This window comes from Esox lucius, chromosome 20, assembly GCF_011004845.1.
Source record: "Esox lucius isolate fEsoLuc1 chromosome 20, fEsoLuc1.pri, whole genome shotgun sequence".
Taxonomy (NCBI): domain Eukaryota; kingdom Metazoa; phylum Chordata; class Actinopteri; order Esociformes; family Esocidae; genus Esox; species Esox lucius.
Window position 1 is genome coordinate 10,168,047 of NC_047588.1, and position 25,152 is coordinate 10,193,198.

Consider the following 25,152-nt stretch of genomic DNA (forward strand, 5'->3'; position numbering starts at 1 on the left):
TTATTCATTGTAATGTTATTGTTACTCAAGTCTAAATCCTCTACATTTTGCAATTTTCACTGGATTTCAGTTTGTGCTACCTCTCATTTATACCAGCTGGTAGAATAGCTAGCAAAACAAAATTCAGGGGTTGTACAAAAACTTGTTTCCAGCACAACAATGTATTGGATTGTTGACAATGACTTGAACATCATTTAGTGTCCATACAGTCATCGTACGCCAATAAAAATTGATATAGTGTGAAATACTCAAATACATAATAGTCTGAGTCACATTTTGCTGAGGGGTTGGGTTGTGTTTTCATTGTAGAGCCATTATCTGGGTCAACTTCCATTTACTGGATTTCAGAGGTGGATAAAGTACTATGTAAAAGTACTCGGCTGTGTTCACCAGTTTTGGGAAGTTCCTAAGTTAGAACAAAATGACCAGAGAAACAGAGTTCATAACTAACCAATTACATTAATTGGACATTTACACTCTTCCTTTATATTTCATTGATCACTGTTTAGTTTTGAACTCCCTTAACCTGGTTGCTTATATCATAATTAGATACTTCCCTAAAGTGGTTAACAGAGTTGAACCCAGTTGAATACTTGTACTTTGTACTTTTTCCACCTCTGCCAGATTTATATACAGTATACTGTATGTATTTTATTTATTCATCATGAATTTAGTTGAAGTTTTGTTAAATATTTGTAAACAAAATGTAAAGAAACACTACATCGCCTTATCGCATGGTTAAAACTACAATGTTGATGTATTGAAGTCCTTGCATACATAGCTGCGTCTATGAATTTCAGATTGGTTACGTTTCTGCAGACTTCAGATTTTATCGATTTTTTTTAGATATAGATTTTTTTCAGCTGCTGATTGGCCCATTAGGTTGTCTACTAATTGAAATCTCACCCACCTTAAAAATGGTGTCTGTGACTGGCTCCTTATTGACAGCAGTCCAGCTCTGTGATTGGTCACCCTCGCTCAGCTCCACCAGGTAGCCTGTGATTGGTCCATGCTTGCCTTCATAGAGTGGCCTCGCCCACAATAGGACTAGAGAGTTGTTTCTTACCTCTCTTATTTCTAGGTCGTATGGGCAGCCTGGGTAAAGGTGGACACAGAGAAACACATTGTTTCAAAAAAGGTGGTTATGTTGCATCTGCAATAATCAAGTCAGATAACACTGTACATCTAAATTATAGTGTATCGTGTTATTCTAAGGTCATCTAGTTGTGTGTGTACATTTATCAACTCAGCTGACATAATATATCAAATTTACAGTATAACACCCTTTGACATCGTATAGGAGTGTTTATGTTTGTGAGTCTCTGTGTGTGTGTGTGTGTAGGCTGGTAATCCTTTACATCGCAGGGTTACTTAAGACAAAAGCAAAGGTGGCTAGCAAGGTACAAATTTAGCATTTAATTTAGCATTTAGTGTGTGTGCGTGTGTGTGTTGTGTATGTGTGTGTGTGTATGTGTGTTTGTGTGCATGGGTTTGTCGATAAGAAGCTAACCATTTTGTCAAAGACCAAGTGTACAAACAGCACACTGTTCCAATTAAATATGGGCTAAAACACAGACAATATCGATCTTTATGCTTTCCCTGCAGTCTACAACCGCCTACAAAGAACCTACGAAAGTTGTCTGTGACAGAACAAGCCTTTGTGTACTCTAATAATAATAAACAACAAAATAAAGTGACTTTCCTTAATATGTCCGTTCTCTCCAGGTGCAATGTAGTTCATTTGCTTAACGAATTACCAACAGGACAGGGAAAGCCAATTCAGCTGAATTAATGGGCAGTATAGGATAAAGTGGTGCCTGAGACTATCTGCCTTTTCAATATTAACATGACCAGAAGCAGGCATCCATAATATGAGTGGGGCGACAGGGCCAAGACAGCTGGCCGTGGCTGGGCACTGAACCGACAAGCAGACGAGCAGAGAGAAACAGAATAAATGTGTTTGTAGGGTTTCTGTGCCTGTCTGTGTACAGTGACCATGCTTGTTGTGTGTTCAGGCGATGTTTGCACTGTCATCACCTGGCTCAGGCATGGTCCACTCCTCACACAGGAAAGCCTGGCTGGCCTCAGACGGTTTACCCACCCCGACAATGTTGGCCGCAAAAACACGGAACTGGTAGTAATGCCCCTTACTGAGATTACAGACCTATTGATTAGACCAGAGAATGAACATGGTTACTGACAAAGAAGAAGCAGTTCATTATGATTTATCATAGCAAACCACTTCAAAACGCTTCACAACAGAAATGGCCATTTCACTTTGTTTTATTTTCTTTTGTTGCTTGAAGAGTTAGCTATGGACAAAGCATAGATAAAAAAAAAACAGTATTGCGTGTAAGTATAATTCAATGCAGTATCTAGTTTAGCTTTTGGTAACTCCTTGTCGGATTCCCTTCATTGTCCAGAAGATTGATCTTAAACCTAAGGTGGTGCTCATCTGACATCCTCCATCCTTACTGAGCAACAAACTGTATGAAAGTATATATTTTCCCAGAGCACTTTAGACAAGCCCTTTAGAGTCTAGCTTTAGGAAGGGTATTCAGCTAATCGATCCCCACTACCACTGATCTTATCACCATTGGGAACAACTCTGAAGCTCTGATACTCTGAAGCTCTGAAGTGGGGGTGAGATTTGTTGGGGTGGGTGGGGGCAATAAACAATAAAATCTAACAATAAAATTACATTCCTTCTACCTTTGGAGATTAGTCAGTAAACTAGCCATACTTCAGTAAAACCAAAACCTCCATATCTAAACAGATCTCAGTCAGGGCCAGAGGAGCAGGGACGTTTGCCCAAAGATTCGTTCCATTCAATGAATGGCCAGTAGATGGTCTCAGTTAACCTGATTCTGACTAGACATCAGTGGAAGTTAAAACGGGTACTTGCCGTGGAGAGGGGTGGAATTCCATACTGAGGGAGATGGAAATCCTAAGGGTTCACATCTCAGACATTATTCTAACAAGGCTCGATAGGTGGCATGCCTGCCTGACTACTAAACCGATGTTGGTAAAAGGGAAAGACTCAGGGGGTAAAGTGATTTACATTGGCTTACACAAGCAGAAAGACCAAAGTGCCTTGAGTGTAAAGCCTCCATTGGATCAATATTAGAAAATGCATCTAATTTACATGGAGGAAGCAAGTGAGAAGCTTGTAAAAATACAGATCTACAAATCAGATATACAATGCAGATATGGGCGGATATATTGCTACTGGAGGAGATGGATAGTTGTAAATACACAGGACAATACTTGACATGTTCTTTTTCAACTGGGGTCAATTAACATTAAAATGCATTCTTACAGGGCCCATTTAAAAATACTAGTTATTTAATAAATAAAATACCAAATGTAAGATATATTGTATAATATTAACACAAGTAATATATTGTATATAGTGTTTTGCAAAAGTATTCAGACCCCTGATACATTTTCTCTTTTAACTGAAATAGTTATTTTATTTTAAAACACTAACACCCAAAATCAATAATTGGTAAGGTAACATTGGTTTGCTGTTGGGAAGTATTTGTGAGAACAGGAAAAGTATCCTGCTTGCGGTATGTTTAACCCTTTCACTGTTTGGTCGAGACACTCTTTGCTGTAATAACTGCTTTAAGTTTTTTTGGTATGTACAGTGGATATAGAAGTGTAAAAAGTTGACATGATTTATCTTTGTCTCATTCTTTTACATCACAAAAACCTGGCATTGTAACAGTGGTGTGTAGACTTTTTCAATCTCCTTGGCAGATGTGCTCCAGGTTGTTCAGGTTAGTTGGACAACACTTCTGAGTGGGATTGAGATCAGGACTTTGACTGGGCCACTATAGGACACTGTAGGACATTCACCTTTTTGTTCTTGAGCCACTACACTAAGATCTTGACATGGTTGGACAGTTCACCATAACCCCACTGTCAACCACTGAACTCTGCAACTCCTTGAAAGTGATTGTTGGCCTCTGCAGCTTCTGTCACTAGTGTCCTTGTTGCTTGAGTGATGAGTTTTGAGGGAATATATATATATATATATACTAGTAATAACAAGGAATATACATTTGTCTATAAGTTCTACATGAAGATATGTGTGTGTAGTGTCTAAATATGTGTGCGAGGGCAGTATCTATTGTGTGTCCATTTATTCAATACTGAAATTACAGACAAACTCAAGTAGTGTATCACCATTTCAGTGGGCTTTTCTACTGAAAACCTCGCTGGTAAGTCAAGAAAAAGCACAGGTCTGTAGTCCTAAACTCTGTTTAATGAATACAGCAGAAGAGCAGGCTTTCAATTGCTTGGGTCTGTCGAATAAAAACATTAAAATTTTAAGGAACGCTTGCCATGAAATTACAGGACACCTGTAATTTCCATTGCAAAAAAGAAAGGTGACAATTGTAAATTTCCATTAGGTCTCCATGGACACCACAACCGTTGCCTAGTGACACAGCTGAGGTAAAAGAGGGAATGTTCTTTTCGGGTGGTGGTCGTTTTCCACTATACAACCACCAGTGCTTTTGCAGTCTTTCACTGCTAACCCTGTTTTCTAGGTACGCACCAATGTATAAAGACGTTAGTCAAAATGTAAATACTCATTACAAACAGTACAACATTTCTCTGGGGGGTTATTACATTGCATTTAACAGTACTCTATTGTAGAGAGCTTACCATCCTGGACATTCTAACATTAATTTCATGGTTATTAATACGGTGCCAACACCATCCTCACCTTATATTGCCTTTTATCGACAGGCTTGGTGTTGACCTTTCTCCAGGCCTCCAGCTCTTTGTCCATATGGTCCAGGTAGTAGCCTTTTATAGGGTCTCCCCCATTGCTAATAGGAGCTCTCCAGGTAAGGATCATCTCAGAGCTGGTACAGAGCAGCAGGGCGATGGCAGATGGAGGGGATGGGACAGCTGGAAGGAGGTGGCGCATGGTCATCAAAGGGGATGGGAAGGTGAAAGGTGAAAGAGCTTGTAAGAGTCTTGGGAGATGCCAATTCTTTAAACCTACATGCTATCTTCATGTACCTTGAATGTCACACGTTAATAAACCATTCGGATTGGAATAAAATGTTAGGCATAGAAGACTGCCTCTTTAAACAAAAAAACTAAAACTGTTTGATTTTGATGACTAGATTTGATAGACACTGTTAAATGAATAGCAAATACATTTCTTTTCTATTCGGTTGTGGCTACTTCCATGTGTCAGGTTAGTCCATTTAATTGCACATTTTATGGATTTCGGCCAATCATCAAATGATCCGAGAACAGATTGGGAAGCTAGCAGGAATGTGAGTGGCGGCAAAAATGAGTGGCCATTACCTGGATCAGGCTTCAGAGTGTTCATTATCATCAGACATGTTGTCACAAGGCGAGACACCCACCAGAGGGGTCAGGAGCTATTCACCAGGTGCCTGTCTAATCACCAGTCTATATTAATGTCACTTTGTTTATGGAAAAAACTAATCTTGAGAAACAGAATACCAGCTATCTCATCACCTGTAATCACATAATGGTTTTATAATGCTATTATGAACTTAATGACGAATTGAGATCGTGATTATTATATATTTTAACAAGCCTACAAATTAACAAGCCTTGTCTAACAAAAAAAAACATAGACCAAACTTACCCCATTTTATTCACACGATCACATGATATTTAAAGTTAAAGGTGTATATTTCATGTCAAAGTGTGAACAATATTGGTCACAACAGAATTGGTGTGATGTATTACAACAGGGTGGTCATGCACTGTAAGGAACATTAAAGGGCCGGAACACTATCTGAACTGTTCGTTAGTTTCTGAGTTTACCCTGATGAATATGTCTCAAGAGCATTTTGGGTCAGCTGTCAGTTTGTGTCTGGTACTCACTGAGGGCAGCTTTAACAAAGACAGGAGGAGACTCATTGGAGTAGATACTTTTCCCTGCTCTCCCCACAGACTTGACTCTGAACACATACTCCTTCTTAGTCTTCAGACCATGGACCGTAAACCTGGGAGAAAATAACAAATGAAGGCGTTGAAAATGTTCCATCCATAACAGTCCTAGGCATTCGTTTTCTTTGGCTTTAATATTATTTGGTATAATTTTGTTAAAACAAACTAATAGCACAATAAGCAGTTATCAGCCTCTGCCAGTAATTTGCAGCGACCAAAATCGAAGCGTGTTCTGCAATGTACATTTCACCAAGTTGTTTTGTTATCACACTAACCAGCAAATGCTACCCATTAGCGATGTTCACATTCACCGGGGCTACAACCATGTTGAGCTTACAGGCATCTGACCCGCAAGGACCCCAGGTGGTGCCAAGCCAATGTCCAAAAACCCATGCGAGACCACTGGCGCCTGTTGTTCCCCAACCAGAATTTGAATTCCTGGCTGCAATTTTACAGCTGCGCTGCGAGGCAGTGACTTCACTGCATAAGCATCACATCCTAGATTGGATTGGTTCCTTGGACTAAAGTGTTGTTTCCATTTAAACGTCAGTGGGGCATGCAGGACTATACGCCTAATCTGGGTTCTGGCTGGTTGTTGTAGAATTTGTGGCAAAGCACCACTATTCATCTAGCACAGAGAAGAAGCCTATTAAAAACAGAGGGTCTAAGTTCATGTGAACAACGTTCAGTACTGTACTTTGTGTTGGGGGTAGGCTTGTTGTTGACTGTCCTCCAGTCTTTCTTCCCAACCTCACTGTAGTAGAGGTAGTATCCCAGAATGCCCTCCTTCTTCTCAGGCCCCTCCCATTGTAACAGGACAGCAGAGTCTGTGTCCCGGATGGCTTGGACGGATGTGGCTGGAGGGGGAGCAACTAATGTCCACAACAAAACATAAAACAGAGCTGATTGACACACGTGAAAATTACACTTGATGAACGCCAGTTCGCTGGCCCTTTTCCTCCAACATCATTTTCACAAGTTCATTTCTTGGGGCCTGTTAGTGAGATATTACAGAAACAAACCGACAATTCTGGCTGATGCAAGCAACCATGGAAGAATAGAAGAACGACTACATGCGCGTTTCTCTATGTCACCTTGAGGTGGTCCCAGTGAGACGGGTGCGCTTGGCTCTGAGGGGTCACTGACACCAAACTTGTTGACGGAGCGCACCCTGAAGCAGTAGGATTTCCCCTTCTGTAGGTCAAAGACGGGGAACCTGGGAGAGGCCACCTCCATGTCCATGTTCGCCAGATGCCAACTGTCCTTCCCTGCAGTGGACTGACGGACAGAGACGATCACTCAACCCGATGAATCAAACAGTTTCTCACTTTCGTGCAAAAATCCAGAAAATCACTTTGTATGATTTTTTAATAATTTATTTGCATTTTATTGCATGATATAAGTATTTGATCGCCTACCAACCAATAAGAATTCCGGCTATCACAGACCTGTTTGTTTTTCTTTAAGAAGCCATCCTGATCTCCACTCATTACCTGTATTAACTGTACCTGTTTGAACTTGTTACCTGTATGAAAGACACCTGTCCACACACTCAATCAAACAGACTCCAACCTCTCCACAATGGCCAAGACCAGAGAGCTGTGTAAGGACATCAGGGATAAAATTGTAGACCTGCAAAAGTCTGGGATGGGCTACAGGACAATAGGCAAGCAGCTTGGTGAGAAGGCTGCTGGCGCAATAATTAGAAAATGGAAGAAGTTCAAGATGATGGTCAATCATGCAAGATCAAACCTTGTGGGGTATCAATGATCATGAGGAAGGTGAGGGATGAGCCCAGAACTACACGGCAGGACCTGGTCAATGACCTGAAGAGAGCTGGGACCACAGTCTCAAAGAAAACCATTAGTAACACATTACACCGTCATGGATTAAAATCCTGCAGTGCACGCAAGATCCCCCTGCTCAAGCCAGCGCATGTCCAGGCCTGTCTGAAGTTTGACAATGACCATCTGGATAATCCAGAGGAGGAATGGGAGAAGGTCATGTTGTCTGATGAGACAAAATGTTGCTTTTTGGTCTGAACTCCACTCGCCATGTTTGGAAGAAGAAGAAGGATGAGTACAACCCCAAGAACACCATCCCAACCATGAAGCATGGAGATGGAAACATTATTCTTTGGGGATGCTTTACTGCAAATGGGACAGGACGACTGCATCATATTGAAGGGAGGATAGATGAAACCTGAAGTATCTGGAAAAGGTCTTTATGGAGGAGTGGGCCAAAATCCCTGCAGCAGTGTGTGCAAACCTGGTCAAGAACTACAGGAAATGTATGATCTCTGTAATTGCAAACAAAGGTTTCTGTACCAAATATTAAGTTCTGCTTTTCTGATGTATTTAATACTTATGTCATGCAATAAAATGCAAATTAATTACTTAAAAATCATACAATGTAATTTTCTGGATTTTTGTTTTAGATTCCGCCACTCACAGTTGAGTACCTATGATACAAAATTACAGACTTCTACATGTTTTGTAAGTAGGAAAACCTGCAAAATCGGCAGTGTATCAAATACTTGTTCTCCCCACTGTATAAGGGCACGATCATTTTGGATGGTTGTGATGGATTGGACAGTTTTATTATAGAGCTACTTATAAAACTCCAATGAAAAGCAATTTCCTGTGGCAGTTTGACGATTTTCTTCCTATTATTACAAGCTGATGGCCGTCTACCGTGCTGCATCCTGTTTAATATGAAAAACGGGGAACTTGGGAGAAGATGTAAAATGAATTATCCCTGAAAGCACTACGGTTCTTTTTTTTTCTAGGTAGACATTTTGTTAAACCACAAGATCGACAATGTGTGTTCATTGAAACATCAGGTAGCCTCAGGTGCCTGGTATAATTTGGTGGCCATGTATAAACACACCCATCACATTCTATTTGAAATGTCCTTCACCAAAAACCTCTAAACAAAAATGCAAAAATGAATGAATTAATTCAACAACCAGGAACCTATAAATCCAAGAGATTTAATAGACTTTAATCATCCCCAAAGCCTAGAGAGAGCTTTGAAGTTCACAAGCAAGCAAATTAACCAGCGATGCCGAATCTCATGCCACTAAAGAAGAACTTCAAGGTCTCTCTGCTTTTAATGAGTGCACTGATGCCCACCTAAACTGACACTGGCAGCAATGCAAGTCACCCCCCCCCCCCCCAACCGTATCTTTAATTAGCATAGCTGTGTGAGCGCTTCACTAATTTGTCTCTCATGCTCACGTGGGTCTACTGAACCTCAACAGTGAAACAGACTAAACAGGCAGACAGGAGGTGTTGACACTACTCGCTGTGTGATGGAAGGGTTGAGGGTTACTTGGACAGAGTTTTAATGAGTGTTTGGCTGATTCGTGTATGTGTGTGTGCTCGTCTACAGTGTGTGGAAGAATAGGCCCGTGGGCCCTTTTACTCACCTGCTCCACATAGAAGGTAAGTTGTTCTTTGCCTCTGGGCTCTGGCTCGGTCCAGCTCAGCACAGCGTAACTGTCATTCAGCTGACAGACATGGACACCAGTGGGAGGGAACGGGACTTTCATCTGACCTGAGGTCAGAGGAGTTGGAATGAGTGGAGACGATAATAAGTAACAACAGGGTCACGATCAGCGAGAAGAAAAGGTCCACAAATGCTCATTTTGCTACTGCGTATCCTGGCTCCCAGTTGGTTAGGACTCCTTGACCTCTAGAAGGGTCAGACATTGGTTGATGTTTGTGTACAAGGATGTACTGCGGAAAATTCTTAACTATCTTACCTCAGAAGTGTGTTGGAAAAACAGCAGTTATCAAACTGGCTTTCAAGACTGGCTAGTCCAAGAGATATTGCAGGTCTATTCAGAGTTTGGTAAAACTGCTTTCCAGTTCTCTGCCCCACACTTGTGGAATTTCATACAGAGCAATCCTAAATTGTAGGTTTTTGTGCCCGGAAGACACAATGTCTGATGAATTAACTTTTTATTGTTAATTTTGATTCTTCTTCTTAATGTGTGTTTTATTTGTACTTTTTTGTAGGGGTTTATATTTTGTAGCATAGTGCTCGAATGTAAGAGAGACATTGGTCTCAGCTGAATTCTTTGTATAAAAAGGGAAAAAACATGACCAAGTGAACAGAAATTGGTGTATGGTCTAACGTAAAGTTGTTAATATGAGAAAGATCCAGATTTTTGGCGGAGCCGGCCAAGAAGAGTGAATGTCTCTTACTGAGTGACTGACTGAGTACTCCTTGTTAAATAGCATAGTGGTTGGAGATGTGGACTCTCATGCAGGGGACCAGTGTTGGAGCCTCTCTGCAGTCAAAGCAAATTGTGCGTTAAGATTTGTTCAGGATATAATTTTTTTTTGCTTTCATAAGCTACGTTATAGTAAGCCTAAAATAGAATTGTTTACGGTTATATTCCAACTATTTCTGGTGGATTTTCGAAGTACGCATCTGTGTATGCTTTTTGGGGTAATATACAGTAGATCACAAGCCCTTGCTCAATAAAAGAGGAGGGGTTTCCACGATTCTCGTCTTTTCACTTGACGAAAAAGTCAGTTATCATCACCTAGTGATAGTTATTGCATCAATGTCATTCATGAATGAAAGAAAAACAAAAGTTGTTGTGCCATGAAATGAAATAGCACAAACTAAATTATGCTTTAGGATATGGTCAGGATAGACAAAAACGTAGCTGGATACAACCTTCAGTAGCTACATTATAGTAAGCCTAAAATAAAACTGTTTATATTGTGACTATTTCTGATGGATTTTAAAATGCATCCATGCAAGCTTTTTGGGGTAATACAGGCTTCGATTCTCTCATGTTTTCACAACAAAAAAGTCAGTTACCGCTAACTATATTGATGGTTGTTGTGCCAGGAAATTAAATAGCTTTGGCAGTGTAAAGTTCATCTTCAGTCTCGCTCGAAATTCTCAATTCTTATGATTATTCCAAGTAGTCAGTTAGTCAATATTAGTATGCCATACAGTTCATATATGCTATTTGTGGTAGAAGTATACTTAATAAGAAACATTAATCAGTTTAACACAATGATTAATTGTGTCTAGCACATTAACATTGAACTTGGTGTAATGTTTATGCGTGGCAAAATGATCTAATGTCAAGATGCAATTTTCTGATGAGGTAGTATGTCCCAGTCGGTCCCAATACTTACTATATACAAAACAGTACGTACTTTACTTTGTAGTATGTAGTATGCGATTTGAGATTCAGCCATGCGATTTGTGATTCAGTGTGTAGTTCACACAGCATAGTGGTTAGCTATTCAACTGTTATTGTATGGATGACCATCTACAGTAATCTTTGTACAAGAGTACACTTTAGTTTAGTTCATAAACATTCTACTGCCCATGTTATTTCAGCAAAGATTTTATGGCTGTGATAACAGTTGCATTTGAAGACTATATGGAGGTGGGCAAACTACCAGCAGGTCTAGTGGGATTATTCTTACCCTTCCATATTTTGGTTCCCCTCTCAGATGTTCCAATTTTTGTCGCTCAGAAATATTTATCCACTCTGTAATACCATGAGTCTCATATATTTGTCTACTTGTATTACGTGACCCTTTTATATTTGTATTGTTTTCTAAAGAAATGAACCAACCATGGAGTGATGGGAGTCATTGTTTTCATTTTAGGTTCTGTATAGCTATTTGCTAGCAATCTACAGTAATCTTTGTTTAGTACACTTTAGTTTTGTTAATAAATGTTCTGTTGTCCATATTATTTCAGCAAAAATGTAATGGCTGAGGTATAAATTGCATTCACATTGTTTAAATAGCGTAATGGTTAAAGACACAGTCTGTCACATAGAAAACCGTTCATCAAAACCAGCCAGGGACAACAACATTCTCCTTTCTAATCGAGGGCCGGCTGAACTAGACTTGCCTGGTTCCTTTTTTGTTTTTGTTTTGAATGTCGACATTACGCACAGTACAACACAGAAACACACGTACACACAACAAACACATGTTGGTTCCTCTATCCTTCGGAGAAATTGAGACCTAAACCCTAAATCTTACCCTAATATTAACCAATATTCTAACATTTATGCCTAAACCTAACCTAGACGTAAAACTAACTGGTAATGCCTAAACCTAAAAGAAACCCCAATTCTAAAACTATACCCAATTGAAAGTTGTACCCTAAACCGGAAATTGTATTGTCCCTGCCAGAAAACCTTTAATGGGGTTTTGCTATCTGTGTGGGGACACATAGACCTGAACCACACACTGTCCCCTTTGTTTAAGCCCCAAGGTGTGTAACGGTGCCTTGAAAACAATTCCCTGAGCATCTTTCAGGGTCAGTTCTTTACCCCCCCAGTGTTTTCATGGTGTTTGTCTGCTCATGTCTGCAAGCTCCATCAGGAACATATTATTACTCTGACTGCCTGCCCCTGAGCCAAAATACCCATGTAGTACCAGGACACCACTGAGAACTGTCCACATGATGGAACAAAGGGCACTCTACTTAGGGCTCTAACATGATGGAAGATGACGTTGTTATACAGTAGCCAAAGGTTTATATCAGAGGGGAAGCAGATGTAGGAGCAATGCTGCATGGTAACTATTCAGCCTTGGGTCCGTGTCTGGGGGACACTGTCGAAACATTCTGCAGTACCACTCAAACACTTACGGAACCAGAATGATGATATGTGTTTTCTTACTTTCCAGCTGGTCTTTAGTGATGGTGATTTCTCTCCCGCTGTCCACCTTGACAACTAAGAAAGAGGAAAAGATAGAGCTGAACCAACTACACGATAGATAGCGCTACGTTTCTGGGAGAATCAGTCGGAACGATGCCAGCATGCTGGGGGGAAACCGAGAGATGTGGATGGAGAGAGGGGGTGCAGTCAGAGGCGAGCCAACCTTCTGGCTGTCTTTCATCTATGCCTAATGATGCTCAGCATCTGACCAGTGCACCCATCTGTTCTGTCCTCTCTCTTCTCTCTCTTTCACTTTTTCTCTCATAACCATCAGCCATACTTCACAAAGATACTAGCCGTTTCGAACTGCAATGCGTGAACCGTTTGTATGTTTTAAGCCATGTGTTTATGTTTTAAAAAGTAAGCTTATGAGTAGTCAAGTTTTAAAACACATGCTCTGTTCGAAAATTGTATGAGTTTGTCTTTCAAACTGTACAGTACAGTATGTTTGTGTTTTAACCTGTTTGTGTTTTAAACCCTATGTATTTATGTCTTGGTTTGTTTTATGTATGCTATGTTACGTTGCTCTGTCCCTTTGTTCTGAGTAGCTCTATGTTTGCAGATTACCCATAGTCCTGGTGTGTTCTAACGGGTCGGTGGTAATGATGGGCTTGGTGGCCTTGGAGGGACGCCCAACTCCAGCCCGGTTGACAGCACACACTCTGAACTGGTGGATGGTATTCTCACTCAAACCTCTCACTGGGTAATGACAAGCCTTCTGAATAGTGTCATTACAACGCAACCACTGCCCACTAGTTATGTCACACCTGGAGACAGCCAGACCGCAAAAAAGTAAGGGAGATTGAGTGAGAGTTGGTAAGCAAGAAAGAGAGACAGAGAGTGAAATAGTGACAGTGAGACAATATGACAATAGAAAGAAGAGGGTCAGAGACGAAATACTCTTCACGACTTACAAATCATTTTCTTATGCGCCATGCACATTTACCTCCTTTTCTTACTCCTTATTTACATACTATACATTTGCACAAAAAAAATTAAAAGTACTAAAGAAATTCCATTTCAGCCAACAAACACCAAGGACTATAATTTTCCTGCCATCAAAGCCATTATCTCAAGAAAGTCTAAAAACTATTTTATGAGACGTGTACGAGAAAAGTAGTAGCTGAACGCTGATTAAACAATACTGATTATGAATAACAACTCCACCTGTAAAAGTAAACAAATAATGCAAGCAAGTAGTGTATCAGTGTTGCTAGGAAACTGGAATATCTCTATATGAGGCATTTTATTAGTCTGCGCCCTCTACATCCTTGTTAACGGATATCTACGGTAACTAGGATGAAAGTGCATACGCACGCTAGCTTGCACACATGTATACACAAACCCTCACACACAAACATCGATCAGCTTCAGTGATTACTGAGCACATGCTACCTGTGGGAGTGTGTGGCTGCTGTTATACTGTTAACACATGTTGAGTAATTAACGCACAGATATATCATCCATCTTTTTAGGGCATTGCCAAATGGATTTTATCAGTTTGGCTGGGGTTTAATCTGCCAGTCCAGTTGCCTCACGCGCTGCAGAACATTAAAAAAATGCAGGCGTGGGTTGTTTTCTTTAAAACAACCCAGCAGCTGGCTATTGATGTTGCTGGGTTATTGATGCCAGTTTACTGAGATATTACCAAGTGGGTCACAACAGAAGACTAAAGGCTTAGTAGGGGCGTGGTGTTCAGATTTCTTGGCAACTTTGGCATCCCGTGAGCCAAAAATAATAATCTGGTTGATTGAGCGTGTGTTTATCTCATGCAAAAGTTAGACATTCGTACTTTTGTACTTTATTAATGAGGCATCAATAGAGTTTTTCCTTCTTAGAAGGAATACGAACACAGTGCCTGCAACCTGGCACTTTAAGAGTAGATGTCCTCGGTGCTGATTGTATGTGAAGCCTTAAAGGCTTGTCCTGTCTAGCATACCTCTCCACATAGTAACCCTCTACTTCATAGGCTCCGTCAGCGCTGGGGGGCTCCCATGTCAGGAACACATAGTCCTTTTGTATATCAGAGACCACCAGGGCCAGAGGGGAACCTGGAGCACCAGACACCACTGCTGAGCCATCTGAGAGGGGAGACAAGGGGGAGGCAGGAAGAGGGTGAGCAGGAAGAGTCGGGGGAGAGGACAGGGGAGAGATGGGAGGAGACCAAAACGGGGAGCAACGGGGAACGAGAGGGAATGGGGTGTCCAGGGGAGGGGGGTGAAAGGGGGAGAGGAGGATTAAAAGCAATCAAGTAAATGTTATTCAAAGAGGTTCAATTAAACCCACACGCAAAGTATGTCTGGAGCAGCCGTGTGAAATCCGGGGCCGAGGAACGGGTGAAGCACTGTCTGGAGGTAGGATTAAAAGGTCATCAAATCTGCATGAGTCATAAAGCCAGAGCAGAGAGTCACAGACCATGGGATAAAGAGAAAATAATACAGGAGACAGAGTGAAGGAACAAGGGAATTATGTTAAGAGGATTGAGGAGATATGATGTGACATGTCGTGCCAACAAAAGACTGGATTAAATGTCTGGCAACGTTTACTTCTCACACTTTTCCAGTTTATTTTGCAAGTGGGAGAACTTAAGGCTGATGAGTCATAACCAGTTGCTGAAGTAGGACTATGACCAGAGCAGACCACAGGGGTTTAGGGACAGGTCAGTTTTTAATTGGCTTAGGGGTCGTGGGCAGATACAGCCGGGTGAGGGTGTGTTTTGCAGGTAATCTTAATACCATTTATTCCATCCTTCCCCTCAAGGGAATTAGGTTACCTTTATCGGTCAATAGGGCTTTAGAGAAGATTACAAATCCATATGTCCACATATATGAAAAAATACAACTTTATTAGGGTTCACTTTCTTTCTCACATGACTGTAGGTTCTATTTAGTTAGCCAGCTAGCAAAAAATGTGAATCACTTTATTAGCTAGCTACTTAAATGTATGTGATCTAAAGTTCCAATATTATTGTCATACAAACGACCATTAATAAAAACATTTTTTTACATTCAACTTATTATGGAATTAATGGATAATGCAATGATAACACATAGGCCAGGCCCTAAAGCAGAAAAGCAGCTCTAAACCCTTACGCCAATGCATCCATGCTTTCCATTTGGTAGGAGTTTAGTTTTTACTAAACATGGCACCTGGCATTGTAGCCAAACATAATCATCTTTGACCATCTGTCAGGGTACATTGTTCAATTACGTTGGTCTTTGACCGGGTGTTGTCAGGCAAACATCAGTCTTCATATTCGTTTTCCATAGTGTTTACAGTTTCAGTTTGAGTTACTTTTGTAACAATCTATCTTTTTACTCCACATAGCTCAGTATCACATCTGCTCCTCCCTTGTCACTCTAGGTACCACCAGCTGAACGGCCCTTCCCTGCACTCCCGTGGCCATAGACCAAACGCCTGTTTGTCCCTGTCCCTTCACACCCAGACTAGGGTTGCATGATATTGACAAAATGTGATATTGCGATATTGATCATGAATGTCGCAATATCAATATTAATTTCGATATTCTTAAACATATGTAAAAACACAGAAGTTATGGGAAAACCCATCAAAATAGATTCATAACATAAGAAAACAACAAGTTCTTACAACACAGGGGTTTATTTCAACTGACAGTCATATTGGACGGGTACAACATGAATAAATAAAGACCATGTCTACAGAACAGGACATGTTGTACTGGTGGTACAGCAGACCTGTCAACCCTGTCCAACTTTTCAGAGTACCAGACACGCACGGCAAATTGGGGTTTAGAACTGCCATTTGCACTTGCATTTGCCTTTGTTGCATATCTATACATCCCACTTGTACATACATTATATTTAATACTTGTACATTTTCTGCTCCCTTCTATTTGCACTTCTGGTTATATGCTAATTGCATATCATTGTACTGTACTTTTACTGTTCAATGACAATAAAGTTGAATCTAATCTAAAGTTTTTCTAAGGATATGCCCAAGTTTAGTCTCTACAGTAGAGGAACACTTGTCAACTCTCAAACAGGGCCAATCACAGGAATTGGTTTTTGAGACACGATACTTACTGTAATCAACACTAAAAGCGAAATCATTTTGAAAACATAAAACAAATGATCACATGGACACAGATTGCAAACTAGCTACAAAAGCTTAGTAGGTTACCGCAAAGGGAACCTGAACGCTGTTCACTAGAAGAGTCCGGTGTTTCAGCTGGGGCCTATAGAATTTCTTGGCAGCGCATACATTATTTGAGATTTTTTTAATTGATTAAATCTCAAATCTAGTGCAAAGGCATTCTAGAAGCATTGTCTCTGTACCTAATAACGGACACTCATTCATTATTTATCACGCAGTCTTCTAAACTCCCGACTCCATTCAATTCAAAGATGTTTATATTTATTTCGGATGATACTTTTGTAATGCTTTTTGTGACGCGGATCAAAATTACATTTACAGTCCATCACGTAACCTTCTGGCCACTAATGTTTCCTCTTCCATCTCCGTTGTTTCGTTGTCTCCCTGAGCTACACTCATCTTCTAGACCTTTCTTTTATTTCGCTCGTCTGACACTTTTCACTGTCTCGAGCTCTCTCTTCACTCACACGCCTTCGAAGTATCCACACGTGTCACGTGGTTTGCTCCGTAGGGTATGTTTATGTAGTGGACCCGTGCGCTCTCTGAATGTGCCAGGGCAACTAGCCCCATACGGAAAATACATGCATTTTAAATATATTTTTCAATACATTTGGTTAGTATACATTTTTAAATACATTTCAGAATAAAAGGTGAAATACATTTTGATACCTGAAATGTATTTTGAATTAAGTTAAATGTATTCGACATACAGTGGGGAGAACAAGTATTTGATACACTGCCGATTTTGCAGGTCACCCACCAACCAGTAAGAATTCCGGCTCTCACTGTCTGAGTTTGCCAATGACCAATGAGGAATGGGAGAAGGTCATGTGGTCTGATGAGACAAAAATGTAGCTTTTTGGTCTGAACTCCACTCACGTGTTTGGAGGAAGAAGAAGGATGAGTACAACCCCAAGAACACCATCCCAACCGTGACACATGGAGGTGGAAACATTATTCTTTGGTGATGTTTTTCTGCAAAGGGGACAGGACGACTGCACCGTATTGAGGGGAGGATGGATGGGGCCATGTATCGCGAGATCTTGGCCAACAACCTCCTTCCCTCAGTAAGAGCATTGAAGATGGGTCGTGGCTGGGTCTTCCAGCATGACAACAACCCGAAACACACAGCCAGGGCAACTAAGGAGTGGCTCCATAAGAAGCATCTCAAGGTCCTGGAGTGGCCTAGCCAGTCTCAAGACCTGAACCCAATAGAAAATCTTTGGAGGGAGCTGAAAGTCCATATTGCCCAGTGACAGCCCCGAAACCTGAAGGATCTGGAGAAGGTCTGTATGGAGGAGTGGGCCAAAATCCCTGCTGCAGTGTGTGCAAACCTGGTCAAGAACTACAGGAAATGTATGATCTCTGTAATTGCAAACAAAGGTTTCTGTACCAAATATTAAGTTCTGCTTTTCTGATGTATCAAATACTTATGTTATGCAATAAAATGCTAATTAATTACTTAAAAATCAATGTAATTTTCTGGATATTTGTTTTAGATTCCTTCACTCACAGTTGAAGAGTACCTATGATAAAAATCTACATGCTTTGTAAGTGGGAAAACCTGCAAAATCGACAGTGTATCAAATACCTGTTCTCTCCACCGTATATTCATCATACATTCTACATACATTTTGCATTGCAAAAATATATTTATTTTCCATATGGGGCAAATGAAACAAGATCATTATACAGCGGTTTCAAGCGGGCTCTAAATCGAACACAACTAAGCCACACAGCCAACTGTGACGACTACGACCTCTGCTGGTTCACCTCCCCCTGCAGCGGGCGGGCCCCGGCGGTCGACGTCACCGGCTTTCTAACACCACCGTCTCATCATGCATTTCACCTGTGTCTCGTTTCGTGCACCTGTTCATCATCATCCTGTTTCCCCCGGTATATATGTTCCCTCTGCTCCCCCTGTCTTCGTGTGTGATTGTTCTCTGCCACAGTCAGAGCTGTATGCGCTTGTTAAGACGCTCGTTCTGTTTATTTTGTTCTATTCATATATATATAACCTTCATTCCGCCACGCCTTCTCCGGTTCCTCCTTTGCTTCCTCAACCTAAGCCGTGACACCAACGGATGCATCGCTCCACAAAATAAATTGAATATCACATACTTTCTGCAACGTTTCTGATTTTTATATTGTACAACGTGATATTGCGATAACGGTACTGAGTCAATATATCGTACACCCCTAACCCAGACTCCATCAATTCCAAATCACCAACTCCCATATACACACCTGTTCCGCCTTTGTGCTGTTTCGTTTGTGCCTCATGTGGTTGTCTTCACATGTGGTTTATTGTGTTATATGTCCATGTTTAGATTATGATGTATGTACTTTTGGATTATTCCTACTTCACTAAAACTAGCACCTGCCTTTGCTTCTGGTACCTTAGTGTCCCTTAGTGTGTAGAACTAATAGACTCTCTCAGACTGAGCCCAACATGAACTCTCGTTTGATTTTGACTGAAACCCCTGCTAGAAAGTCAGCTGCTTAGTTTTACATTTGTGTGGATCAGCTTGATATATTTCTCTCTCTTTCTCTCTGTTCGTCTCTATATTTCTCTATCAAACCTCTTTCTCCTTGTCTCACTTTCTGATAATGAGATTCTGATTTGTGGCTCCCTAAACAAAACACTGTCTCTTCTCTCTTACCTTTCACTTGCCATGCAAGTCCAGGAGGGAAAAAGATGGCATGCCTCAGAGTTAGGCAGCCTCCCTAATGACGCTTACCTCCGGCAACAGATAAGGACCCAAATCCTTTAATAAGACAGAGGATTGAATGCAGTGCTTGGCCTGTTAGTGTCATGGACGTCTTGCTCTGGCTTTGCAGCGGATGAGTGAGGAAGGAGGAACAAGGTGGCAGGGAGGTCTATAGGGACTGAAGTCATGAAACGTTTCCAGACTGTAAATCTGGTGGCTTTTCAATAGTAACAGAGTGTGTGGAAGCCCCACGTATGTTTTCTGACCCCACAGCTAAACCCTAACACCGGACCTCCACGGGACCCGCACACCATCGCCTCAAGGCAATGTGGGGATGGAGCTGCATGTATTATTATAGTGTTCGCTAGTTTTACCACCAAAACCAAAACCGTGGACACTATAAACCCAGGATATCTCGTTTAAATGGTACAAGGAACATGCAGACACATGAGACCCTCACATACACACAGATGCTCCCAGGCAGTGACGTACCTGTGACGTAAACGTAAGCACTATGCTCCTTGGTCCCGTCGCTCGTACTCAGACGCACCCTGTACAAGCCTTCGTCTTCCTTGTGCACACCCCTCAGTGTGAGGGAAGTGGAACAAAGGGCAGTCTGAATGTCCACCCTACTGGACTGGTGCAATTGGACTCCTGCGGTGGGGAGATAGAGATGTTTATTATATTCCTGCAGGTTTCTTCAGACCAGCCTGCTAACACTTGATGGTTGGACTATTCAGACTGATAGAATGACGCTTGGGCAGCATGCAACACGTTACTCCCTGACAAGAGGTTGCCGATGGTAACAGGAACGGCTGATTCGTATTTTCTCCCTTGGAGTTATTTTAGCTGAGACAGTTTCTGATCCCCTGAGTCTGCAACATATGGCTTGAGTATTTTTCTCATTTTACAACATTACCTTTTAGTAATTTAGCAGAGTGACTAACTGTAGCAATAAAGGGGAAGTTGCTTTAGAACATAACCTTTTTTGTTTACCTTGTTGGCTTAGGATATCAACCATCAACCTTTTGGTTACTGGCTCAATACTCATGTCACTAGACTCGACAGTTTAGACTGTATCCAGCATTGCTAATACTAGTTCAGTCCAAAATCATCTTGTTTCCTTATTAGCCAAGTTCCAGATCTGTTCTTATTGTCCATAGAGATGGCAAAGCCATACAAACAAATCTGCTAACAAGTGCATACCCCATTCCACTCACCGTCTCGGAACCAGGCCACATCCTGTTGAAAGGGTAACAAGGCAGAGGTGAAGGAGCACTTAAGGGTCAAGTTGTTATCCTCTTGGACCCAGGTCGGAGGAAAGCTAGAATCATAGAGAGCCTCCTGCTCCAGCGCTGGAAAGACAGATGATGAGGGGGAAGAGAAGAAATAGAAGGGGAGAAATTAGTAAAGGGCAAGAAGAATGAAACACATAGATTAAATAATCCACCAAGAAAATATATAATCCATTATGATGTTGTTACAGGTGAAGCTGGCGTTGACATCTCTGTACCAGGGAGGACATTAGTATAAGGTTGGCATCACATCATATCTTTCCTGGATTGCCAAAAGGAACAAGCTTTTCTGTCCCCCAAATTTTCTTACTTGTAGCAATGACAGAGAAAATGAACAATGCTAGGGGAACTCCCAATTAACAGGATGAAGGCACATATTCAAGTAACGGAAGAAGGAGACATTTTACATCTCTCTACACACATGCATGCATGCACACATACAAACACACACACGCATTTGTCCTTCTTTCCTAGTGGGAATCCAAGACCTAAGTGTTCTCAAATTCCAAGCGCTAAACCTAACCCTAACTTTAACCTCAATGACCTAAATGTTACTCCTAAACTTAACATAACCTTAAATCCTACATTTAAACCTTACCTTGTACATAAACCTTGTACATAAACCTAGTGTGTGACACCAATCTAAACCCAACTCTGCCCAAATGTAAGTCTATCCTGATGACATACGTGGATCATACAAACACATTTCTCACAGGGGTTTAAATTAAGAAATAATGAGACTTACTGGATTGGGAGGATAATGCGGTCATTTGTGGAAAGGTACATCATTCCTAAAAAAGTTTTATTACAACGCCATTTCCAAAAAAGTTGGGACGCTGTGTAAAAAGAAAAACAGAATGTAATGCTGCGCAAATAATTTACACCCTATATTCAACAGAAAATAGTACAAAGACATCATATCAAATGTTGAAACTGAGAGATGTTATTATTTCTTGAAAAATATGCAATGATCAGCCATAACATTATGACCACTTAATATTGTGTAGGTCCCCCTTTTGCCCCCAAAACAGCCGTGACCCGTCGAGGCATGGACTCCACTAGAACTCTGAAGGTTTGCTGTGGTATCTGGCACCAAGACGTTAGCAGGAAATCCTTTAAGTCCTGTGTGTTGCGAGGTGGGGCCTCCATGAATCGGACTTGTTTGTCCAGCACATTCCACAGATGATCGATTGGATTGAGATCTGGGGAATTTGGAGGCCAAGTCAACACCTTGAACTTGTTGTTGTGTTCCTCAAACCATTCCTGAATCATTTTTGTTTTGTGGCAGGGCGCACTATCCTGCTGAAAGAGGCCAATGCCATCAGGGAATACTGTTGCCATGAAAGGGTACACATGGTCTGCAACAATGCTTAGGTAGGTGGTATGTGTCAAAGTAACGTCCACATGAATGACAGGACCCAAGGTTTCCCAGCAGAACATTGCCCAAAGCATCACACCGCCTCTGCCGTCTTGCCTTCTTCCCATAGTGCATCCTGGTGCCATGTGTTCTCCAGGTAAGCAACGCACACACACCCGACCAACCACGTGATGTAAAAGGAAATGTGCTTCATCAGACCAGGCCACCTCCATCCATTACTCCGTGGTCCAGTTCTGATGCTCACATGCCCATTGTAAGCGCTTTCAGCAGTGGTCACAGGGGTCAGCATGGGCACTCTGACTGGTTTGCAGCTACGCAGCCCCACACACAACAAACTGCGATGCACTGTGTGTTCTGACACTTTTCTGTCAGTACCAGCATTAACTTTTTCAGCAATTTGAGCTACAATAGGTTGTCTGTTGGATCGGACCACACAGAGCCAGCCTTCACTCCCCACATGCATCAGTAAGCCTTGGCCACCCATGACCCTGTCGCCAGTTCACCGCTTTTCCTTGCTTGGACCATATTTGACAATCACAATTTGGCCATTGTCAAAGTCGCTCAGATCCTCAGGCTTGCCCATTTCTACTGCTTCTCACACATCAACTTTGTGTACAGAATGTTATATCCCACCTATTGACATAACGAGATTATCAGTGTTATTCACGTCACCTCTCAGTGGTCATGTTATTATGGCTGATCAGTGTATGCCCACTTTGAATTTGATGCCAGCAACACATTTCAAAAAAGCTGGGACGGGGTAACAAAAGATTGGAAAACCTGGTGGAACATCTCACAACTAATTAGGTTAATTTGCCACAGGTCAGGAACATAATTATGTATAAAAAGAGCATCCCAGTGAGGATGAGTCTTTCAGATGTAAAAATGGGGATGTGTTCACCACTCTGTGAAATGCCGCGCAGGCAAATAGTACAACAATTTAAGAATAACGTTTCTCAGCGTAAAATTGCAAAGGGTTTGAGGATCTCATCATCTACAGTATTTAATATAATTAAAAGTTTCTGTACGCAAGGAACAAGGCCAAAAACCAATATTGGATGTCCATGATCTTCGGGCCCACTGTATTAAAAACAGACTTGATTCTGTAGTTGAAATCACTGCATGGGCTCAGGACCACTTACGAAAACCATTGTCTGTGAACACAGTACGCTGCTGCATCCACAAATGCAAGGTAACACTCTACCTTGCAACAAATAAACCATATGTAAACAAGATCCAGAAACGCTGGCGCCTTCTCAGGGCCCAAGCTCATTTAAGATGGACTGAGGCGAAGTGGAAAACTGTCCTGTGGTCTGACAAATCAAAATTTGAAATTATTTTTGGGAATCATAGACTCAGCGTCCTCTGGGCTAAAGCGCAGTGGGACCATCTGGCTTGTTATCAGCACACAGTTCAAAAGCCAGCATCTGGAATGGTATGGTGGTGCATTAGCGCACATGGCATGGGTGACTTGCACTTCTATGAAGGCACCATTAATGCTGAACAGGTTTAACCTATATACAGGTTTTGGAGCAACACATGCTTCCATTCAGACATGTCTTTTTCACGGATGGACTTGCTTATTTAAGCAAGACAATGCCAAACCACATTCTGCGTGTATTACAGCAGCATGGCTCAGTAGTAAAAGAGTCTAAACTGGCATGCCTGCAGTCCAGACCTGTCATCTATTGAAAACATTTGGCGCATTATGAAACGGAAAATATGACCAAGGAGACCTTGAAATGTTGAGCAGCTGAAATCCTATATCCTATTAGACATTTCACATTCAAAACTGCAGCAATTGGTCTCCTCAGCTCCCAAAAGCTTAAAGAGTATTGTTAAAAGAAGAGGTGATGCAACACAGTGGTAAACATGCCCCTGTCCCAACTTTTGAAACGTGTTGTTGGCATCAAAATCAAAATGAGCATGTATTTTTCCAAAAACAACAACATTTCCCAGGTTCAACATTTAATATGTTGTCTTTGTACAATTAAATATAGTGTTAAATTATGTGCACATCATTGCATTATGTTTTTATTTACTTATTTGTTTTGGAAACAGGGTTGTATATAAAGGTACACTATTTGCTGAGTTCATCTTTTCCATTTACAAGGTCCAGTTCAACCCTCTGAGGAAACTGGAAAAAGGATGTTTGCTACAAGACCTTGTCACAAAGCATTCCCAGCGACAGATCTGAGAAGTTGCAACATATTTTCATAATGATCTTACTCTACATAACAGACCAGGGCAATCATTCAGCCATGCATCAATTTAATAACTCCCCATCTCTCCCAGATCGATCTCAATCATTCCCGGCATGCTCCCTTCAAGTGATGCTGATTATGATAAATGTGCTGCTGGGGACGCCCTTTGTTTTGGGAGAAATCCATGTTGGATAGCATTATCTACCCTCCGAAGTCACCTTCCCTGAACCATTTTGTCATCCCGCAATTCAAAGCCCATTTCCACCCCAGCAAGTGCCATTACATGCTGATAAAGCTTCATTAGGAATTATTGCTATTTAATTTTAAATATTCAGAGGATTTCATTGTCTGACTCAATTGATTGTGACTTGCAAATCACTTCTTACAGTATGCAATACGGCAAGCTTGCCAGTAACATTAACAGTTTGACCCAGTTATGTATAATGCTGACACTAGCAGGTAAGATTAAGTCATTCATTAAACGAGTGGTAAACCAGTTCAATTAAAAAATCTTAGTTATGGGTAGGGTTGCAAATTCCTGTAATCGTCCAAAATTCAAGATTTTGCTGCCTGTTTGATACCATCAATCGTTTAACCAGGATATGTGGAAAACCTGGGGATTTTCATAAAGTCACTGGAAATGTACAACCGTAGTTATGACCCCGTTTAATCAGCACTGCGTTGAAACAGCTCCCCGCTGGCTCAGTATCTGTCTGAGTGGACTAGGAGTTAAGAAGGGCTGTATAGCCCTCAGAAAAAGAGCATC

The 25,152-nt window shown here is 41.3% G+C and overlaps 1 protein-coding gene across 2 annotated transcripts in view; it reads right to left on the reverse strand.

The window, feature by feature from the left end:
- Window positions 1-25,152, reverse strand: part of myom3 (myomesin 3) — an 85,939-nt gene that overhangs the window by 18,301 nt on the left and 42,486 nt on the right. For both annotated transcript variants that reach the window (XM_034289141.1, XM_010885349.3), the window contains 12 exons: window positions 20,730-20,864; window positions 20,002-20,163; window positions 14,604-14,745; window positions 13,232-13,431; window positions 12,626-12,679; window positions 9,380-9,507; window positions 7,044-7,227; window positions 6,647-6,821; window positions 5,884-6,005; window positions 4,736-4,923; window positions 2,038-2,164; window positions 911-1,095 (listed from right to left, as the gene is read on the reverse strand). In XM_034289141.1, coding sequence (XP_034145032.1) covers window positions 911-1,095; window positions 2,038-2,164; window positions 4,736-4,923; window positions 5,884-6,005; window positions 6,647-6,821; window positions 7,044-7,227; window positions 9,380-9,507; window positions 12,626-12,679; window positions 13,232-13,431; window positions 14,604-14,745; window positions 20,002-20,163; window positions 20,730-20,864 — 1,802 coding nt within the window. The remainder of the gene's footprint in view (window positions 1-910; window positions 1,096-2,037; window positions 2,165-4,735; window positions 4,924-5,883; window positions 6,006-6,646; window positions 6,822-7,043; window positions 7,228-9,379; window positions 9,508-12,625; window positions 12,680-13,231; window positions 13,432-14,603; window positions 14,746-20,001; window positions 20,164-20,729; window positions 20,865-25,152) is intronic.